General features: G+C 38.7%; 1 protein-coding gene across 2 annotated transcripts; it reads left to right on the top strand.

The window, feature by feature from the left end:
- Positions 1–3,578: 3,578 nt before the first annotated feature.
- On the top strand, positions 3,579–9,339 carry LOC107730401 (SLIT and NTRK-like protein 5). Of its 2 annotated transcripts, none has more exons than XM_016541243.1 (2): positions 3,579–4,265; positions 5,903–9,339. In XM_016541243.1, exon 2 carries the CDS (start codon positions 5,960–5,962, stop codon positions 8,561–8,563), a length of 2,604 nt encoding a protein of 867 aa, XP_016396729.1. In that variant the 5' UTR covers positions 3,579–4,265; positions 5,903–5,959; the 3' UTR covers positions 8,564–9,339. The 2 variants fall into 2 exon arrangements, with proteins under 2 accessions (XP_016396729.1, XP_016396730.1); XM_016541244.1 differs by lacking the exon at positions 3,579–4,265 and adding an exon at positions 5,031–5,102.
- The last annotated feature ends 7,451 nt before the right edge of the window (positions 9,340–16,790 follow it).

The following is a 16,790-nucleotide window of genomic DNA, read 5'->3' as shown; positions in this document are numbered from 1 at the left end:
CTTTGAAAACGGTGACGTCATGCGCGTGCGCAGTACATGTTAGGTATGTAGACATGCGCAGTACGTGTCGATTTTAAAGGCAAGCGTGAACAAACATACGCAACAATGGCGGAGTACATGGTACTGTTGTTGCTGCTCAAGAGTTTGCTAACGCTGGTGTGGATTTACTTCATCAATATTACTACCAACAGCAGAGATGCATCATATACAACATATAATCGTCACTTCCCTACAGGTACTGTTTACTAACATGGTGACAGCGCCAACTACTGGCCTGGCATACATAATACAACATTTTTGGCCGTGTCCGCGGATATGTGTAAACGTGAATTGTTTTGAAAATGCTGTCATGTATATGTGAAACTTTTTAAAAACACAAGGGAAAAACTTTTTAGTTTTTGACTACATCGTTGTTGTGTAAATGTAGCCTGAGTAAAGGAAGTGGATGTGGAGAATCATACATAAGGTGTAAAACTTTTGTCTCTTTCAGTCGGGTGTGTTGTCTTGGATGTTAGGCTTCTGAGACAGAGTTCACATTGTTGATTCTCGTAAGAGTTCTTTGTCTTTTCAGACTGTGGCCATCCTCCGGTCCAGACAAATGGTATCAGCTTTACAGTTCATCAAAGTGTCTGAGTGTATCTCAGATGATCAAAGTGTCTGAGGTTCTTCAATTCTTACAGACCCCAAATTCCATCCAGTTATTGTTTGTTTTGTTGTTCTTTGAGCAGTGCCGGCTCTTGTGGAGGTGTGAAGTATTCGATGGACAATTTGCATATCTATGAAGGGTGCAACACCATTCGATGAAGATCTCTCACACAGGGCTAAAAGGAGAACAAAGACTGGCCAGCTGCAACTGCAACAACTCTGGACCAGAAGTCTGTGCCAAGGGGGGACTTTGTAGGGTCAAAAATAATCAAAGACTTCTGCTTTCCTGTCCCAAACCTATCTTCCATAACAAAAGGTCCATTTGGAATTCCTGAAGGCACAGGGGTGCTGATAGTGATCAAGGCCTGTAGGCCAAGATGTGTATCCAACGGGGGTCTGCTAATTGTCACACCTTTTGCACAGTGGGTGAAGCTGTAATCTGCTGATTGGTCAGTTTGAATATCTCACATTTGTTTTTTAGTCACATGGTCAAGGAAGGGATAAAATAAGATTGCAACTGTTGCTCTGTCTCTTTTCTTTGCTCTCTCTTTTCTTGGCTGGTGATCTCTCTCTTCACTGGGGCCCTCTTTTTGGGGCTCTGCTCTCTCTCCTTCTCTCTTTCTCTCTGGTAACATTTTACATACATGTTGGGTACAATCAAGTGGTTATGTTTTACCATCCTTCATCTATTTTGTTACCAATTCAAGTATACCCATAACAAAATTCTGTTATTAAACCATTTCAATTATAAATTATGTGCAAACTAGTCTTGATTCCACATTAACTTTGAAGTACTACCTATTGCAATACAATATAGTCACTCAGGTGTGTTTGATTAGGGTTGAAGCAAAACTCTGCAGGGCTGCGGCTCAACATTACTGACGTTCGCCATCCCTGCACTATAGCAATACTCTCATTTGCTACCACATATTTGGCTATTCTAACTGCGCTTATTTCTGTCATTGGTATAAGTGGCAGTGGATGGTAATAGACTAGAAATGTACAGTTTTATACCATCGTGCTGACAACGTTTCTGTAGTCATTCGGCAATCCTACAGCCTGAACCACTGTAGGGAAACCACCCTTACAAAGCCTTCTTTTAGGAATGAAGACAGCATCTTTCAAATTCAATTCCGTTCCAATCATCGTCATTATTTACAGATGTTTTGATGAAATATAGCTTTATTTTTCTTGTTGCAGTATTTCTCCCACAGTAAAGAATCAGTTGATTTTGTCATATCTAGGAGTTATTGTGGGGTCATTTAAAAATGCAGTAGATCTGATGTAATTGCAAGTTTAATATATATAAATAAATAAATGCATAAATAAATAAATAAATGCATCTACATTTTAGATTTAGAATCTAGAATTTAGAATGCATCGTATGTAAATGCACGATTAATGTAATTCTCCTGTGCGTAGAATTACTTTAATGAATCTTGCTTAGAAACAGGCCAGGTCTTTTTTTTTTTTTTGATTTGTGAAAAAGTAGTGGCCTATTTGTGGAAAGTTTGCACTAGAAGCAGTAAGGTTTGCTGAACAGTGAATGTAATGCATTTTGGCTGTAACTGTATGCTGAGTGGGACTTTCTGAAAGATTACGTTAATGGTATTTCAGTTCTGGAGATTTGTCCTTCACAACAGGAAATGTCCTATAACTGTAACCGTTTAATGCGATTAGCCACAGCCTGTGACTTAAATAATTTAATGCATCTTAGTGGTTAATTTCAATGCCACGCTAAAGATGTTGTAGATGTCACACTCGCTTACTGTCCTCATTGGAATGAGAAGGGAGGTGGACATTACGAATTAGCATACAAAAGAGGACAAAGGAGGAGATTCCTTAGGACATGTGAGCTTTAGCATGCTAGAGTTAATTCTATTTACACTCTGAGTGCTCAGTGGCTCTTGAGGTGCAATTGGAGCTGAGCCCTTTTAAATCTACGGCCGGCAGTTAAGGAGGGTGATATGTTTCAGAAAACATCTAGCACTGGTCTGAAGGCCTAGAAAGTGTGTATTTGGATACTTTAGTGTGGGATAACCATGCTAAAATGTTTTCGCAGTAGATGACTGACAAAACATCAAACCAAACACCAAATGCTGCATGAGCTTATTTTGCCAGATGTAAGGTAGGCATTTTTGCGTAGTCAAATTTGTGTAGTTTTGATATTAATTAATCAATTAATTATTTCATTCATAAGTTAGTTATTTTAGTATATATATATATATTTTTTTTTTATTTTTTTTCACTTTATACATTTTGATTGTTTTAACATCCAAACCTCAATATTCTTTTTTTTTTTTTTGTGAACTAATACAGTGACATCCATATACATGTAGGTGTGACTTCAGTTAACAGTGTGACTTACAGGGGTCACATTATGAGTCTTTTTTTCTTTTCCTGTTTATCTGATAATATACTATCAGCTTGCCGGTGACAAATAATGCATCAGTAATCCAAAATTGTCATTTAGCTTATCTGTTTCCGAAAGATCAGGGATTAGAAGTAAAATCTTGCTCCATGCAAACTTAGAAGCAGTGCTGATCTCTGCCTTAAGGGCGATGTGGTTGATGGAACATTGTCTGAGGTCTTTCTCTCTCACCTAGGTTGATTAAATGACAAAATACAACATAAAAGTTTGCGTTGCCAGTCTTATGCATTAATATACCTTTATTTTGTGTAAAGTAAACTGGCTGCAGTTTTGATTAGCATATGCGTTGTGCCCATTATGCTAAATGAAACTGAACTATAGGATATAACAAGTTAAATGTGTCGTGTACTGCATACAAATGGCAAAATATTATTTTACCGAATTACACTGCCCTCTATGGGCATCTCTCTCTCTCTCTCCCTCTCTCTCTCTCTATCTCACTGTGCCTTTTTTTCTTCTTCTTTCTCTCTCCGATTGTCTTACCATCGCCATCACCCTTCAATTATGCTGTTGCGTAAAATTAGATAGAGAGAGGGCAGTGTGCGAGCAACATATTGTACACGAAGCTCTTATTTTAAGTCCTCTCATAAATATTCCACCCTGCCCCAAATTTACAATTGATCTGACGACAGTACAGCAACAGTGAGCCAATGGAAATCCAAGTTCCACTAGTTGAAACACTAGTTAAGATGGAAGCACATCTCCAAAGACGGATTTATGGGAACCTCTTGCCAAAACAAGAATAAAAAATACAGAAATATGAAAACAGACAACACTGCATTGGAGGAACCAGAGATCAGCGAAGAAATCACATGTACATCCGGCAATATACAACGCGATACCAGCCGTACCACTCACAAGCGTCTCGGGGATGCGTACTTTGCGCGTCCGTTTCTGAGAAAAAAGGATAGACTGCCTTGCTTGTGGATACATTTCGTTTAAAATGGACATTGCACTGGTTGGATTTTGCCAGGGAACGGCAATGCACGTCAAGACAAATTCCTAAACTTGCGTTTTTCCTGTTTTCAGCCAGCTGACCGTCGCGTTTCCAGGGAGAGTTTGCGATACCCAGGCTGATCACGAACCACTTCACGGATTATTATACAGTCGGGCAAAAGAGGCACCGGTGTCTTCAGGATTTCGGATTGGCCGTGCTCATGATGTTTTCGAATTTACCACGTTTAAGCGGGTAAGAAACATGGATTGTCTTCCAAAGCAAAGCAAGCAATCGTATACGAAGCCCGTTTTGCTGCGGCTGGAGCTGTCCGTGGTGCTGAAACGCAGTTATCGCGCTGGCATAGAAAACTGCCTCTTGAACACTTGTGTCGGCTTGTGAAATATTCAGTTATGTATGCGTTACGCAACTTCATATGTGCTTCACAAGCTTCGGGCGTTAGATTTAGGAACCTCAATTATGAGGCATTACGCGTTGCTTTGGAAAGACCGGCTTTGGGTGCAGCTGTTTTGTGATGAATCGGCTTAGTTATATTACTGTTTACTTCTGAATTATTATTATTATTATTATTATTATTATTATTATTATTATTATTCAATTTCTGGAAAATCAACATGACCAGTGTAGACTTTCGGATCGTATTATAGCGCCTTAGACTTATGTGCTATATCTGTGAATGTGTGTGTGTGTGTGTAAGAGAGTATCTTTGTGCGTCCGATTGTGTGCTTTGTGCGTCCAAGTGTGTGTTTATGTGGGATGGGGTGGGGGGAGTGTGAGAGAGAGGGGTTGATTAGCATGAATACAAATGCTTCTACACAACAAAATGGTTTAATATAGTATTGTTTGCTCCCCATCAAGATGGAATCGGGCTATAACCGATGACGTTGCTTTTGCTTTTAATCAACTCGCGTCTTTGTCGCCTGAGGGATGAGCTATGACTGTCACATATAGCATCAAAGGGATGAATTCAACTTAGGCACCTTTGTGAAACGTAGATGTGTCGTGCACTCCGAGGTTTAACTTCGATACTCGTTGAGAGTTGATAAAAACTGAAGTCGTCGGATATGTGGGGTGAGTACGGGAAATATTATTTGCATTGGGGTATGGCAAGAGTCTTTGGTTTAAGACAAAAAAAATAAAAAATACATATGTTTAAAAAGCGATTTGTAGAGTTGCAATGATATGTAGATCTGCTCATCTGTCTCGTTCAGCGGCAGATTTTCAAGTTGGAAACCATGTCGATTTCTTCAGTGCACGAGCAACTGGCTTTACGTTTTGCCTCTTTGAGTTGAGATGCCGCCGGATTAAATGTTGGAAATTCATTCCCAAATTGCGCATTGGAGAGTATTTCTGCCAGTCAATGTTACTTTAAATTTAAAAGGAGCAAGAGCTTTCTCTCTCTGTCTCTTTCCCCCCTTCGTTCTCCCCTCTATATCTTTATAAATGTGCCTGAATGCCGTGATGAAAATAAATGTGGTTGTATTTGCAGTATCATGAGCATTACATAATGTGCATGATGTATTGTATTGAATAAGTCAATGTATTTGCATAGATGTCAGTGATAGACTTTGGTATGATACTATTCTGATATTATTAAACACAGATAACCTAAACATAATCTTGAATCAGTTCAAGACCACTTGCATTGCACAGTTTAGGCTAAAGAACAGTGCACATTGGTTATTCATATCAGAATCTGCTTTTGCATTAGGCAGGAAGAGTTTGCTTTGCATTAATGGGAAGGATCCTGCAAATTTGTCTTTGAGATATTCCTGTAACATTTTGGGATTTTCCACTGTTTAATGTAGTTTTCAGATGTGGAGATTGCGTGTTCATGTAACAGACATTCATCGCATCTTTTCCTTTTCTAGATGACACCACAAACTGCAACTGCACTACCGTGAGCTGGGCCATTCCTGCACAAGAAAATGCATATCTGGATACTGAAAATAATATTGCTGGTTGCCACATCTCTGAGTCTGGTTGAGATGTATGACAGTTATGGGGAGATCTGTAGGAATCTGTGCACTTGCGAGGAGAAGGAAGGCATTCTGACGGTCAGTTGTGAGAACAGGGGCATTGTGCGGCTGTCGGAAATAAGCCCAGTGCAGTTTTCTATGTACCATCTTTTGCTGACAGGTAATTTGCTGAAAAGACTGTCTGCCAATGACTTCATCAACTATACCGGAGTTACCATTTTGCATTTAGGTAATAATGACATATCTGAGGTGGAGACCGGGGCATTCAACGGACTCCAGGGATTAAAGAGATTACATTTGAACAATAACAAAATAGACATTCTTAGAGACGACACTTTCGTCGGACTCGAGAGCCTAGAATACCTTCAGATAGACTATAATTTCATTAGCACTATTGAACCTAATGCTCTGAGCAGGCTTCAACAAATGACTGTGCTGATTCTCAATGACAACTTGTTGTCCTCTCTGCCCACAAACATTTTCCGGAACGTGCCCTTGACACACCTGGATCTTAGGGGCAACCGCTTAAAAATGTTCCCTTACATCGGTCTTTTGGAGCATATGGACAAAGTAGTGGAATTACAGCTCGAGGAGAATCCGTGGAATTGTTCTTGCGAGCTCATTGCGCTTAAGGCTTGGCTGGAGAGCATCGCCTACACAGCTCTGGTGGGGGAGGTGGTATGTGAGACTCCTTTCAGGCTCCATGGCAGGGATCTGGACGAGGTCTCAAAGCAGGAACTGTGTCCCAGAAGAGCCATATCAGAGTACGAGATGCGCCCCCCACCCCCGCTCACCACCAGTGGCTATTTCCAGACCACGCCGGCGGCCGTGACGGCATCCGCCACATCTTCGGCCGTCCTGCGATCCTCATCCAGGCCAACCAAGGGCACCCGCCAATCCAGCAAAACCAAGTCCAAGCCCACTTCTCGAATCCCAGCAAACCCCTACAACTACGGGCCCATCATTGCTTTTCAGACCAAATCTCCCGTGCCTTTGGACTGCCCCACCACCTGTACATGCAATCTGCAAATCTCTGACCTGGGGCTAAATGTCAACTGCCAGGAAAGGAAGATTGAAAACATATCAGATCTGAAGCCCAAGCCATACAATCCTAAAAAGATGTATCTCACAGGGAACTACATCCCTGTCGTGCGTAGATCTGACTTTGTGGAGGCTGAGGGACTGGATTTATTGCACCTGGGAAACAATCGGATAGCACTCATACACGACAGAGCCTTTGGGGATTTAATTAACCTACGTAGGCTGTACTTGAATGGCAATTTGATTGACAGACTCACAGCAGATATGTTCTTTGGGCTAAAAAGTCTGCAGTACTTGTATTTAGAATATAATAAGATTCGAGAGATTGTAGGTGGCACCTTTCGCTTTGTACCCAACCTTCAGCTACTTTTCCTCAATAACAATCTTTTAAAAACGTTGCCAGGAGGCATCTTCTCTAGTCTGTCTCTCTCTCGCCTCAACCTTCGCAGCAATCACTTTCAAAACCTGCCTGTGAGCGGAGTTCTGGACCAGCTGAAAGCACTGGTTCAGATTGACCTGTTCGAGAACCCTTGGGACTGCTCCTGCGATGTGGTCGGCATGAAGATCTGGCTGGAGCAGCTGAACACGGGAACGGTGGTCAATGACGTCAAATGCGTGACTCCCAAGCGGCTTGCTGGACAGGATATGCGGGTCGTCCCTTCTGAACAGTTGTGTCCAGATTACTCCGATGTCATCGTGTCCACCGTGGTTCCTTCCGAGGAGCCTTTGGCAGACAGGATCACCACCACGGAGACACCCCAGAGGTTTAACATCCCTTCCAGTAATGTTCCTTTGTCTGTCCTCATTCTCAGCCTCCTCCTTGTTTTCATTATGTCAGTGTTTGTGGCAGCCGGCCTGTTTGTGGTGGTGATGAAGAGGCGTAAAAAGTCTCAGAGCGACCGTACCAGCACAAACAACTCCGACGTGAGCTCCTTCAACCTGCAGTACAATCTCTATAGCAATCGCTCCGTCCCCAAGGTCAAGGCCCCAGTGGGTCACGTCTACGAGTACATCCCCCATCCGCTCGGTCACATGTGCAAAAACCCAATCTACAGGTCCCGGGAAGGGAACGCTGTAGAGGATTACCCCGATCTACATGAACTCAAGGTCACCTACAGGAGTAATGCCGACGAGGACCAGGAGGTCACCTTGAGGAGCCCCAATTACACAGTGAGCACCATCGAGCCTCGTGAGCAGCCATCCCCTGTTCAGGATGCGGAACACTTTTTCCGAGGAATCCTGGAGCCGGATAAATCCCCATCGACTGCTGGCAGCAGGTTTGAATATAAGTACACTGGCCCCGTCCCGTACACATACCAACCAAACTTCGACGTCAGGCGCCAGTTCTTACATCCTGAAGGAATACGAGAGACTATGCTATATGGTACAGCGCCAAGTACTGTCTTTGTGGAGCCCAATAGAAACGACTATTTAGAACTAAAGGCAAAACTTCAAATAGAGCCGGACTACCTCGAAGTTCTTGAGAAACAGACAACACAGAGCCAGTTTTAAATCTTGGTCTATCTATAAATGCAGTAGAAGCATTTTTCCCCTTGTACTGACTCAAACTGGAGGGTGCCTTGGCACAATATACATCAACGTAAAGAAAAAAAAAATCCAAAACCTTAAGTGGGGTGTGCCGAACTATGTTAGTTTAATTTCAGAACCACATGGCATTACAGAAATAACTAAGAATGAAAATAAATAAATAGAGCTCGCAGAACTTGGATGAAAGCACGAGTTGTGATATAAAACTGGCGATGCAAAATCTATTTTTTTAAGTGGATGATTGAATACGCATAAATCTAAGTGTACAGGTTAATCTCACCCAAATACATTTTCAGGAATATAATCATACAAATATTGTGAACTTAAGGGGGTCGGGGAGGGGTTTCGCATACAAGAACAAAAGAAAAAAAAAACACAACTTTCTGACAGAAACACTATACAGCAGCGCATCCAATCGAGCAGGACAATTTATCTGCTTTAGTCTGTAAGTAAGTACTGTATTTATTGGTATACTCTTTGCCATGTATTTTCAATTTTTTTTCAATGCTCATCAATATTATATGTGTCATGTCCCATGATTTTCTGTATGAACATTTCGTTTGTAGTTTCTGATCACTTACTGTAGCTTGCATTGTACAAGTGGCTTTTTTTCAGCAGTGGCACACCCCAATGTCGAAGAGAGACTTTGCATCATTTAACAATTTCAAAGGAAAAGTGTCTTTGTATGCTGTCTGCACTTTTTTGGAAGATGGAAGGCCATAGGGTCTTCCCAGCTAACATTAGAATAACTATTATATATTAAAAATGAATATGTGTATTCATTCTTAATATGTATTTTTAATATGTTATATCAAAGTTCATAAATAATAATTGAAGTAATAATTATGTTGTGTAATACTGATATTTTAATGTAACACCTATTTTTATACAAGCATTCGCAATTCTCTTTCCCTTATCGTTTCCATTGTTTTGATTGCTTTGCACTTATTGCACTATATTGACCAAAATATGTTTATGTCATCAATAAATATGATGTCGTTTCTTATAGAATTTTCTTGGAAATTAAAACCAGCTTGATTATAGCTTTTACCAGGTAACCAACAATCGCAGGCCCATTGTAAGTTGACAGGAGTGAATTCAATAGCTCAGATCAATACACCAAGCCCGTTACTTGGCAAACCCCTCAACTCAGGTATTTTCTATGTACTGGTTCTGCTCACAAACCACTTATTCTTCAAGCAGGAGAGCGGCGCACACAATACGGCGCTAAATAGGGTCAACTCTTCTTACGGTGTGGGAAACAACAAGAAATCGATAACTGCTATTATGCCTTATGCTAATAATAGAGGTAAACTACTATTACGAACAGGTGAAATTATAGCGTTCTAGCAATATGCAAGCAGATGACTTCAAAACGAGGGTTTGCATCGAACGATCGCAAACTCCTTTTGGAGATTGCTAGTTGTTTAGAATCCGCTGGATCGATGGATTATTTCAATGCTACTTTGATCTTTAGAGGTGCTTTAAAAGAACTTCACCATTTGCCCTCTATACCATGACAGACTAAAATATTGGTACAGCTGTATCTGCTGGTGGATTTTAAATTGCTGTGTCGAGTGTTGAGAGGAAGCTGGGAGGGAAGCTGACCTGGCCCTCTACTCAATGATAAAGAGGTCTGCTTTGTACCCAGTGCCTCACTAGGCTCAAGGGTCCTATTCCACTTTGAGCATGATGTGGATCTTTTTATAGCTACGGAAAATGAAGGCTGCATCTGAGGATGAGGGGCGTGAATAATTTGGGTAACCTCACAACTTGTCTTTATAAGCTGAGTCGCAGCGTTGTAAAGCCACAAAGGGGTTATTATGAGAGGACCGACCTTGACATACTGTTGCACACTGATGCTCTGCTGAAGGATGTTAACATAATTAATAATGTGCAAGAGTTGATTGTCAGGTGACTGCATTTGTATTTATTTATTTTTTTCCATGCTTAACCATGTAAACTTGCTTTGGATTTTATGTTGCTTTTTTCTCTGTCATTTTTATTCAAGAAACTCTGTGTGTTGTGCGTTGAATCGAAACAGCATTTTCAGAAAACATAATTGGAGTCTTCTGGATCTGTCTTCTGGGTTCAATCTCTACAGCAAGAAAACTTAATTTGAATCCATCTGCGTCAAGGATATCTGCATCAGAAGGTCAAATGCCAGGGGTGCAGTTCTTCCAAGGTTGTCGACAAAACCCGCAATTGTTGCACGTTTAGGCATTCCAAAATTGTGCAATACGGAACTGAACGCTCCCAGCCCCATCACCAAAAGTATCTCCATTTTAACTCATGCCTCGTACCGTTAGCTGATATTGTTTTTGGCCAACGAGCTAATGTGCGCTCTGAACCAAAGGATATTTTTTAACAGGGAGGGCTGCATTACCCATTTGGTGGCACAAACGTAATACAAAAACATCATTTGCATACTTTCAAATCGACAAATCGCAAATGATGCCTCTTAATCGGCATGATGGGCTTTGGGAGGGGCCGTCAGGGGAGGCTACGATGTTTAATTTCCCCACTGATTATTTCACTTATCCCATTTTAGGGGGGTCACTGCAGCAGAGAGGACCTGGGAGGGAGATGGCATGCGATTGACGACATTTGCAATTGAGTTCAAGGAGGTTTGGCTAATTGAGAAGGCAGCGATGATATCTGACAGGCACCAATGAGTCTGTTGATTAGTTTAATCATGGTATTTAATGGAACTCCTTGAGCCGTGGGGAAACGTTAAAGTGCGATAATTTTGCAGGTTGGGAGTCATTTTATAACTCTGTAACAATGCTAGTTTGCCGTCTGGCCTGGAGATGATCAAAGTCTTGTTTGCTATTTATTGCTAATTTGTTTACACACCTTTTCGTATGAGTTTTCTGAATGGTTTAGTTATTTATTTGTGCATTTCTTTTTTTATTTTTTGATTTATGTTGTTATGCAGTGGGCGTTTTTGAGCAGGTTAATGAAATGTTTTGCATTGCATGCATCTCTGCAGGTCTGTCACTGCTGTATGGTGTTGTTTGTGTTTTTTTAATATATTTTTTTCTTGTATTGTTTTTACGCTCAAAAAAATATTACGCCTAAATTTAAGAAGTAAGTATTTTAAATTACAAAGAAAATGTCCATCCATTGGGATTACACAATTTTAACATAAACTAATAAATGTAATGTGATACATAAATGAAAACAGGTAAGAGCTATTTGCATCTATTTGATTTTAGTTACATAATCTTTTTTTTCAAAATGCATTTAATCAAATTGCATAGAACCAGCATTAAATATATATATATATAGTTCAAATATGGCTAGCTATAGAAAAAGGACCATTTAATTAGTTCAAATGTGTAAGATTGAAACAAATGTGAATTGTTAATTATAAATATATAAAGTGGGTTACTGTGTATTGGAAATACACTCAGTTTATTATCGCTATTTCATTTATGAAAGCATCACATTAAGTTTATTGTTTTATGATAAAACTGTGTAATCCAAATGCATGGGAATTGTATTTGCAGTTCAAACACATAAATCCTAAATTTAGCCCTTTTTTAGTGTGCTTTTATTTTATGAACTCCTGTATTATATTCATAATATTGTTATGCTGTGCTTATTTCACTTTGTGCAGCTGAGGTTGTGTAGGACATGCTAAGTAATGCAAAATTGGAAATATATTGCTTTACTTGCGCAGGCTATGCCAAGAGCTAATGGAGATAATTACACATTGAATGGTTTAGGGGTTTGTTCCTGCCTGTGTTTATCCTTAAAATCAAGTATTCAGTAGTATCCAGTCGATTTGGACAGTGGACAAGGCCAAATTTGGGCCTCGATGGGCCCCTAGAAGCAAATAAAGTGATTTATAAAGCTAAAGTATTCAGATTGCATACTTCATCCATTCAAGCGAATAAAGCGTGCTGCTCGTGGCCAAGTTCTCGGATGCTGTGAGAAACACAGTTAGCCATGCTTATGGGCTGGTAACTGCCAGCGGTTGCCATAGCAACTAGACACCTGTTGGTTACTGGCTAATCCAAGGGAAATTACCATAAACATGGCCAACTGTGCTTCATATAACTGCATGCATATTCCTCAAATGGCACCTGTTCATCTTACCGGATTGTTGTGGAAAATTGTTTTAATTAGTATATTTTTGGTGAATTAACAGTTTTAAACTGATAGAGAAATGAGCGCAACAAAGAGACACCAAAAAGGCCTCTCTTCAGGAGCTGCAGGCTATTTTATGTGCGAAAACACAACTAATTTGTTTTCGTCTCAACTCCCTTTAGATTTCATTGGGCTAAACTAACAACTGAAGCAAAGAGAATTAGAAAGGAAAGCCTGATGTTGACGTCAACGCAGCGATGCTGTTCTCATTTCGCAAGAGCTAAATATAATTTAATGTAGGTCAGCGTGAGTTTGGAGATTTGTATTTTACCTAAAACTTGTGGATGAATGTTTGTCCACCTGCAGTGTTTTCTTTCATGAAACTCCGTCCACCTCTTTCTGTCAAAGCAAAGGACACCAAATTAAATGAATGCAAATGTGTAATTCTCTTAAAAGGACACAACACCTTTGACTATCCTCAAGTGTTTTCTCAAGGGCGTATTATGTTGCTGTTATTTATCCGTTACTTAATATGACATTTTAACAGCTTGTGTGAATAATCCAGCAAGTTATTTACTGTTCTGTCCTATGTAATGGCAGTATCTCCTCTTGTAGGCTATGCGAATCTATGGAAATGTGATCTCATTAGTATTTGTAAGCATCCAAAACCCTACATATAAAACTTTATAGATGTATCCTTCGCGATTCATACAATGTTAAATTTATGCAATTAATAGGTGGGTTTATGATATTCCTAAAATGAAAGGAGTTAGTCACACTTGTTTAGCACTGTACACTTTGCTCACACATATATATACAATTACAAATGAGATCACCCTCATATAGTGAGTCTGATATAACCCTATGTTTTGATGTGTGATTTGATCCTGTAGCATTATAAAATATGTTCGGGGTTCAACAGACCACTATTGTATTTCCTTATCAGCACCGGTGCCTGTGACACCCTGATGGGTTTTGTGTTCATGCTGTATTTATTACTGCTTTTTTTAATATTATTTGTTTGTTTACAAAACTGCACCTAGCGATAGGCAGCCACAGTAACCCTGTCGTTTGATAAATGGCAAGCATTGCATTACCAACTCCCTGCATCCCAGCCCTTGTGATGTCTGGCCAAAAAAATAATACAAATAAAAATACAACAGGTTGATGTATCACTGCTTGAGTTTTTCAAGCCGTTTAACAACAGGCCTTACATCATAGTCACAGAGCAGCCAAAGTCACATTGGGTGAACTTGCCAGGGAATAATGTGTAAACATGTTTTCTGATGTCATGTACTGTATGTATATTGTTGATTGATGAACTTATATCTGCAATTTTCCAGCACTCAGTGCATGTAATGCTAAGGTCTTGAGTTTATTACACGGGAACACATAAATGTTAAATTTAAATGCACTGTAAGTCACTTTTAGGAAAAGCTCCCATTGCATACTGTAATGTAAAAAGACAGACTGTAAGGATCCAACTGCACTGTTTCATTCAGTTTGTACTTTATCAGTGATTGTGGGCAACTGTTTTGCAAACAACTAGTTTTTTTTTTTTTCTTTTTTTTCCCTCCCATGCAGTACATTTTCATGCCCTCAACATACAGTATATGTTGTAAAAAATATAATAAATCATGTTGCATAATATATTACACTCACAATTCTAAAATATCATATCTGTTAGTTTGCTTTTATACAATATCAAAATTAAGTAAACGCAGGAGTGAATTTTATATCATTGCACTTATTGGCTTTGTCACGCTGTGCACTTCTAAAATGAAAGAAAAAAAAAAGAAAAAAAAATATTCTTCTTCTGCTTCTTTATTAAACAAAATGTTGGAAATTAGTTTTCTTTAGAAAAATGTTTTTTTAATTGTTAATCAGTTCTTTTTTTTTTCTTTTACTAGCAAAATGCAGTTATTTAATGGCAACATTCTTAAGGAAGTGCCATTATTCTGAGGGAGAACAGCAGCACAAACATCAGTAAATATTAGAAATTAATTTGATGAATTCCGTTTTGTGGTTGTAACATGTTTTAATCAAATGTGTGGATTATATAAAATATCATTCTTCTTTTTCATCTTCTTCTTTTGTTGTTGTTGAAATGTCAGCATGCACCTACTGTAAGCATTACTATTCCAACATGCACATTTTTTTGCATTACATTTTTGTATTGCATTGCATTTGTTTTTATTTATTTATTTATATTTTTATTTTTATTGCACTGCATTTATGTCAAGATATTTCATGAAGTGCAAGTCTCCGTAGATTAATGCATTGCCATTTCTGGAGGCTTATGGGATGTACTTTACCTAAACATCGCTTCTGGCTCCAATTTCCTATTCGGCATAGACATGTGCAGATACACACACAGTTATATGCACATATCATGCTGGATTGAAACATAATCTCCCATACATAACAATGTGGTTTCATGCATGACTCATGCCCATTATATGGAGATGGTTTCCTATGGCAGATACAGAGCTGACGTTTTTGCCTATTGTCATTTCTTCTTTCTTTCTTTTGCAATGCTCAAAAAGAAATGTGTTTTGTTTATGTGTTTCAGCTGAAGCTCTATTTGCTGTATAATTCATCCTGTGTGATTTTGTTCTTCCGTTCGTTTTGTCTTGCGCTGGTTTTGCTGTCTCTAGCAGAAAGCGCAGCAAGGAGCTACAACGATGATCCAAATTGAGGCTCTCAAAACGAAACAGGGTGCATGAGATAGCATGTCTAATGAAGTGCTGGTGAAGAGACACTGTAATTTCCTGCTCGTGTGAGACTGATGTTGTCTTAATGAAGACGCTACGTGAAAGACAAAGCAAAAGATGCATCTTCAAAAAACATGTTTGGCTTGTTTCAAGCTTGTGCAAATGGAAACAGAAAATAAGTTATTCTATTTTTCCACCTAAAAAAATAAATAAATAAATATGTATATAGAAAAAGTCCTTGCAATTACCAGTACGTTTATGGACATTTCCTTCAACCCTAAAATGTAACACAATGCAATATGTATTTTAAAATACAGGTAACACCTGTGAAAAATCAATACGGAAAATTATTTAATATTAGCACATTGGGCCCTATTTTTATGGACTATTCTTATGTGATTTTTTGCAGTTTTCTGTAGCCCTCCATTTACTCCACACAGTCCTGTAATTCATTTCAGAGATGTGCTTTTCTTATGTTCCAAGGGAAAATCAGATTGTTTATATTCATGAGTCATCCTATTATTATGTTATTGTTGCATTTCCTCTGATATAGCTTCAATAGTTACTATAAATCACATTCTACTATAACTACTACTACTACTACTATTACTACTACTACTACTACTACTACTGCAGGAACTATATGTTAACATCTGTACAGTACATTCTGTTCTTACACGATAGATAGATAGATAGATAGATAGATAGATAGATAGATACATGATCGATAGATTCAGGATTTAGAACTTTATATTTAGATGTTATTATGTTATTTTAAATAATGTGTATATATATTGCATATTCCAAATGGGACAATTACTTTGGAACAACTTGAGGGTGAGTAAATGATGACAGGGTTTTCATTTTGGGGTAATCTATCCCTTTAACTATAAGATTATTTTTGTTATTTTTCATTATTTATTGTTTTATTAATTATTCATTTGTTAGTTCATGTTACCTAATCTATATAATGAATGGTAATAAATGGAACCTTATCGTAAAGTGCTACTAAAAAGAATACTGAAATGTATTGTCTCACCTAAAATGCTTGATCAGTACCGCTAATGTTGTCTGTTACCAAAAGTGCTGTACACAATGTGCTATAAAATGTTTGCTTTCAATCTTCCAGCAGCATTTAATTTAAACTATGGCGATTTTATAATTCATGAGCAATTACCTTGAACTAATGATTTTAATTTCCTCTAGGAACACCCAGGTGAAGGAATATTGGTAAATTAGTAATTTAGGAGTCAAAATAGTGAACTGGGTTTCTAGATTTATTAAACTGAGTCAGAATCGTACTATTAATTTGTACAAGCTGCTTTAATAAAAGTGTTTACTAGTAGCACTAGAGCACAAGATGAGCTTGTCCAGCGTTTGTC

The sequence above is a fragment of the Sinocyclocheilus rhinocerous genome, unplaced genomic scaffold (genome assembly GCF_001515625.1).
Source record: "Sinocyclocheilus rhinocerous isolate Xijiao unplaced genomic scaffold, SAMN03320098_v1.1 scaffold548, whole genome shotgun sequence".
Taxonomy (NCBI): domain Eukaryota; kingdom Metazoa; phylum Chordata; class Actinopteri; order Cypriniformes; family Cyprinidae; genus Sinocyclocheilus; species Sinocyclocheilus rhinocerous.
Note: the sequence above shows the minus strand (reverse complement) of the source record. Positions and strands in the feature narration are given on the sequence as shown.

What these genes read in the sequence shown, in the direction of transcription:
- LOC107730401 (XM_016541243.1), top strand. Translation starts at nt 5,960, where the DNA reads ATGCATATCTGGATACTGAAAATAATATTGCTGGTTGCCACATCTCTG.